This window comes from Camelus bactrianus, chromosome 9 (assembly GCF_048773025.1).
Source record: "Camelus bactrianus isolate YW-2024 breed Bactrian camel chromosome 9, ASM4877302v1, whole genome shotgun sequence".
Lineage (NCBI taxonomy): Eukaryota > Metazoa > Chordata > Mammalia > Artiodactyla > Camelidae > Camelus > Camelus bactrianus.
This window is the reverse complement of record NC_133547.1, coordinates 15803309-15809309: the sequence shown is the minus strand read 5'-3', so window position 1 is coordinate 15809309 and position 6001 is coordinate 15803309. Positions and strand designations below refer to the sequence as shown.

The 6001-nt window shown below is 50.3% G+C and overlaps 1 protein-coding gene across 1 annotated transcript; it reads left to right on the top strand.

Moving 5' to 3' along the window:
• The first annotated feature begins 138 nt into the window (after positions 1 to 138).
• Positions 139 to 4984, top strand: LOC105065091 (major allergen I polypeptide chain 2-like). Its single transcript, XM_010950149.3, has 3 exons — positions 139 to 2888; positions 3350 to 3531; positions 4725 to 4984. Exons 1-3 carry the CDS (start codon positions 2825 to 2827, stop codon positions 4824 to 4826), a joined length of 348 nt encoding a protein of 115 aa, XP_010948451.2. The 5' UTR covers positions 139 to 2824; the 3' UTR covers positions 4827 to 4984.
• Positions 4985 to 6001: the final 1017 nt, after the last annotated feature.

Sequence of the window (6001 nt, the reverse complement as noted above, 5' to 3'; positions counted from 1 at the left end):
GTCACCTGTCAGAGAGATCTCCCCATACTCGACCCCTTATGTTAAAGGGCGCTGCCTCCCTCCTTCCCCCCACGGCCCTCTCTTCTCCTCCAGCTTCACCTTCCTCCACAGCAGGGGGCGGATTGCCTTTCACTCCCTCTTAGATGTGTAATGAGCTCCACATGAGCAAGAACTTTGCTGTGTGTGCTGCCGCCTCCAGCGGGCTAGGACAGGGGCCAACACACAGTAGGTGCTCCACCAGCGTTTGTTAGATGAATGGAAGGAATATCCCATTTTTCTGAAGTCGATCAACAAGACCATCTGTACTTCTGCGTGCTATACATATGCTTATGAATATTGCCTGGGATTAAACAAACAAGGTAAAGTTTAAAAATATTTAGATAAGTCAGAATGAAGTAGCTTTTGCTGGAGACACCTGACTGACCTTTTCTCTGAGCCATCTGTGGGAGAAGAAGGTTGGCTGCAGCCCCGAGCTGAAGTTGGGACACAGGTTTGTGATGACAATCAGAAGCGTATGCCAAATAAGATTCACATCCGGTAACTGCTCTTGGCAAAGTGGCCCCAGGTACTGAGCTCCAGCTGTCAGCTGGCCTCTGCGGAGCCTCTCCTTGCCATGGCTACTGATGCCTGGGGGCTGTACCTCTGAAGGTCACCGCATGAGGGGTCCAGGTGAATGCAGGTGTGCCTCAGAGGTTCTGGGCAGGAAAGTGAACGCCATATGCCCCAGGAGGGACATGCTTGCTCTTTGTCTACCTGGGACAGAATTTCAATGTGGTGGGTCCCCTGGGCATAGGTCACATGCCTGCTGTTCTTCACAAGACACCCCTCACCCCCCCAAGTTCTGTGAGATGACAAAGCCAGGGCTTGGAGCGCTGAGATAACACAGGTTGCTGATATCCAGCCCAGTGCCCTGCCGAGGGTGCCACAAGACCATCTGAGACATCCCCATGGGGTGGGCACACGTGGTTAGGTCGGGGGGAGGTGCTGGATGAGGTCACTCAGCAGCTGCAATGGAATCAGCCCTTTCCTAAGGCAAGTTCTTTTCTTTAAATCAAACTTTATTTGGGGAGAATTTTAGATTTACAGAAACGTTGCAAAGATTTGCCAAAACCAAGAAACTGGCATTAGTACCTTCCTATTAACTGTACTCCAGACTTGGTTTGGATTTTACCAGTTTGTCGATTAACGTCCTCTTTGTGCTCCAGGATCCAACCCGCAGCCTAGACACACTGCATTCATTGTCATGTCTCCCCAGTCTCCTTCGGTCTGTGACAGTTCTTCATTTTTTCTTTGTCATGCTCTTGGCAGTCTTGAGGAGGACTGGCCAGGTATTGCAGAATGTCCCCAAGCTGAGTTTGCTGTTGTTCTCATAAATTAGACTAGGACTCAGACTTTGGGTTGGGGGGGACACGCCAGAGGTGAAGAGTCACCTCCCATCAGGGTATACATGACAACGGTATGTCTTACCGCTGGTTCTATTAACCTCGATTAATTGATTTGTGTGTCTACCAAGTTTCTGCACTGTTTTCCCCTCTCCCTACTTTTTGGAAATGAGTAACTTAGTCTAGCCCATTCTCAAGGAGGGCAGGGCAGTAAGCTCCACCTCCTGGAGGGGGAGTGTCTACATATATTATTTGGGATGTTTCTGTGAGGAATATTTGTCTTTCTCCCCCATTAATTAATTCATCTATTAAATCATTTATTTATGTCTGTATGGACTCCTGCATATTATTTTATACCTTGTGTTATCACCTAATAGTATGTCATTCATTTTGTTGATCAAACTGTTTCTGATTTTGCCATTGGGAGCTTTCCTGGGCTTCCTTCTGCTAGAGTTTTATGGACTGTCTCATCTACTTTGTGCCAACAGGCTGCTTTCCTGGAGGAAACGTTGAGCTTGACTCTTGAGAGAGTCTTAAGCAGGTGGGGCGCCACCTCTGGCTGACCCAGCCCTCTGGTCTGTAGAACCCCAGTCCACAGTGGCCTGCATGGCTGTGGACCTCAGTGTCCCTGACTCAGGAGACAGACCACACAAGCTACAACTGCTCACTGATGTTTCTGGTGCAGTCCAAGCATCTCTTGGGGCCAGGTTCACTGAAGCAGGAGGGTGAGACAGCCAGGAGAAGGGCCAAGGTGGGGCCGCTGTGAGTCAAGAAGGTGCCCAGGAATTGGCTCCCTTAGAGTGAGAGGGAAGCTGGTGCTAAGACCCCAAATTGCAGAATCACTAGCCCCTGAGAAAAGCACATGGATACAAGCCCTGCAACTTCCCTGGGAGGGAATCATTCAGAGCCCAAGGATGGCGTCCACGTGTCCTGGGGGCCCAGTCCAGACACTGCAGCAGTTAAGATGTTCAGGGACTTCCGTCAGGCCCTGCTCCCCATTCTTATCTCCAGGACCTAAACTTGGGCAGAAGTAAGGTTTCTGGATGATCTTCTGTCTACCTGTAGTAGTGACGCCCTGTCCTTGACCCGTCCTGTGATTTCATCTCCATGTTTGGGAAAGTATTGCCCTTGGAGCCAGGATGAGTTGGGGGAAGGAAGACCAGGAAACACAGGTGATGGCTGAGGCTGGGACAACAGAGCATTTGGCTCAGAAAAGAGTCACTGAGAAATATCAGCTCCAGTTGGCAAGGATGCTACCACATCTCCAGGAGCTCTTCTGGGCTTCTTACACTGTACACCTCAAGTGCCGGGGGGCCCCTTGTGCCAGGTCCCTGCCCACAGGCCTTTGGAGCTCCCAGGAGGGGTGAGGGCTGGGCTCAGGGAGCTAGTAGTTTATAAAGCAGCAGAAACCCTTCCCTGAGGAGAGCATTCCAGCAGCTGCCATGATGAAGGGACCACTGTTTGTGCTGGCCTTGCTGGTGACCAGAGAGCTGGCCTTCGAGATGGGTGAGAGTAGGAAGGAGGGAGCAGGTGGCCTTCCTGGTCTGTGCCCCTCTGTCTCACTCCATCCTTCTGTAGCCATCTCCAAGCAGCTTCGATGGACAGAAGTAGGGGGTGGCAGGCAGATTAGTGTCCAGGAGCCCTGCAGAAACTCCCCGAGCCCTCAGTCTTTGAGTGGAGGGAAAGGTTCAGAGCTGGAAAGGTCATTAGTTGTGCACATATTAGCTGAAAGGAAGAAGCAGGCGGGCTGGTACACCTGGGTCCTCACGCTCCTCCCTCCTGCTGGGAGTGCCTCATAGAGAATGTTTTCTGTCTGGTTTGTAAGCAGTCCTGGGAGAGGGAGGGTCTCTGTGGAAGGTGAGTCTGGAGGCACTGGATATATGTGAGTTACTATCAAGTGATGGGTAAACAGGGATGTCCTACTCTGCTGATTCCTTTAATGAGATGTTCTCTGTCTTTTCCTTCAGTGGAAGCTTGTCCTATTTTTTATGAAATCTTTGGCACAGTGGCCCTTGGAAGAAGGACACTGTTGGACAAGTCCCTCGATCAGGTCAATGCTACTGAACCGGAAAAAGCAGCCTTTGGGAAAATCCAGGATTGCTACAATGAGGCGGGACTTACCTCCAAGTTCTTGGATCTGCTCCTCATGGTAATTTACTGTCCCCCAACCCTTACCCTAATGACATACATGCCGCATACTGCAATATGTCACACAGTAATAGACCACACAGTCATGGGATTCATGACAGACAAGAGCTACAAAGGATGAAGCCCATAAACTTTTGCTCCATTACAGCACATATAATATGCAACCACATTCCACCTGCACATCTAGCCTCTGCTGCTACAGAATATGTACGTGTCTTGCCAATGAGCTCACACACAATTGGAAAATAGGGGACTAGTATCAATGCAACGTGGAAAGTGTGTTGAATAACTCATGTGATTTTTTCCCTAGGTTAGAGGAGCTAGCGCTGCGGTAGAATTTTAATCTTTGGCAGGAAAGAAAGAATTCAGCTCCTGCACATATAAGAATCCTGTCCGTTCCGTTTTAGGAATATTGAAAATGAGCCCCTGCCTTTAGACTCTCTTCCCAGGAAGGGACACCCTGGCTTTGTAAGGTTCTGGCTCGTGGCCAGCTTCAGTTCCTCCTGTGCCCACTTTGATGGCTAGTCCTCTGGCTCAGAGCCCCATTGCACCTACACTGTCTCAGTGCCTACAAGCCAGAACTTCCACTCTGTTGTTTTAGTGCCCGAGGACCCTGGGCATTTTCTGGCTACAAGCATCTGCTCAACCAGGACTAGCCAATGTATCTCCTGATGAACTATCTTTTTAAAAATTGTTCGTGTCACACAGTGTTTTATATTTTGCATAGTCTGTTTCTTACCTTATTTTCCCCAAAGTGCTGATTCTGCAAAATGAGAGGTTTTCCAAGAAGCAGAATTTCTTGCAGTAATATGAGCACACAGGGCACACAAGACTGTTTATAACAATGCATGTGCATTCCGTACACCCAATACACCTGTCAGAAGGGGCTCAGGGACAGGAGAAACCCAGACTCTGCCCTTCACCATGCCCTCCAGAACCTTCCATCTCCTCCCCTCCCTGGCACGGCTGGTTATTTAGCTCTCTCCTGACAACTGAGCATGGGCGATTAGGGAGCCGTGCTCCTTCCAGCCAGCCTGATGGCAGCCCCCTGTTCAGGGGTGGGCCTGTGGGCCGGAGGGTCTTACTGGGGATGGAGCTGAATCACTGAGGATGAGCAGTGAGGTGATCCCGGGGAGACAGGAGAGCCGTGCTGTGGGCTCAGGTCCTGTCCCTCCTCATCCTGCTCCCTCCCAGGGTTCCATCACCTTCAGCAGTGACTGCACCACCTATGCAGGGGAAGACTTGAAGGAGGTTTTTCAAGGAAACATTTCCCAAGTGATCCCTTTCAGGAGATAATCTTTGCCAGTGAGGCCTGGTCTGCACTCGATTTTCCCGCCCTTTTCTCCTTCTCAACTGAAGCTGGAATCCGGACACCTGTCCCCACCTGATGTGGTCTCTATCAGGCTGACTCTAATAAAATACCTGCAGCTTTGCCCAGTTGCCTCGTGTCTGTGTGCTGTGCGGGGAGCATGTGAGGCTGCAGGAGGCCTTGGGAGATGGTGAGGAGCTGTGACACGCGTGGTCATTGAGAGCATGTGGACCGGAGTCAGGTGGAACAAGGGTAAATCTAGGCCCTGTCCCTGACAAGTTGCAAGACCACTGGCAAGTCTTTTATCGTTCTCAGCCTGTTCTCTCATCAGTAAAACCGGGACTGTGTGTGAGGATTAAGTTAAGTAACCAAAATTTAACCCCTGACTTCACCAGCCTGGAAGGCTCGAAGTGTTGTCCCGGCCACAGTAGCATATGTCTGACTCTGGCTTTAACCAGAGCCTCTGGTCCTTTACATGTCACTCTCATAATTGAAAGGTGACTCAGGAGATGACGAGTGGGCTTATCACACGTCCTTTCTTTTTCCCAGTGGCATTCGCCATGTTCTTCTTAGACAGATGCCTTCTGAGGAGGCCGACCTTTCTTCAGGGACACTGAGTACCTCTGCTGTCTTTGGGTTCTACCACTGGGACCAGGACCCCCACACAGTGTTGGCCCAGGAGGAAGGGAGAAAGGGAGCGGATGGAAGAAGCTAACCCAGAGGGAATGTATTGCCATGGAAAGAGTTCAGGCTCTGAAGTCTTACTTGCAGGATGTACCACACAGGACAAGTGTCGCAAACACTCTGAGCCCTCTTCCAAAAGCATCACACGGGTAACTGCATTGCTAGTAGGAGTCTTGTGAAGCTACCGGGTGGGGGACTAGGTTTTATGTCTGTTTCCTAGAGAGTAGAGCAGTGTCAGGTTACTGTGAGTATGACCCACAGAAATTGTGGCATAACTGGTATAAACTCTTTACCTTTTGGGCCAGGCAGGCATAATAAGGTCACATACAGGGAGGTGAACTTGGGACTTGGGGCTAAGTGGCCGGAGCCCTGAGTCCCGGCTCTTCTTTGACCTGCCAGCTGAACTTAAGCTCTTTAATTCACCTGTTTGCTCATTCTACACTTGATTTTACATCTACCAAGTGCTGGACACTCTGCT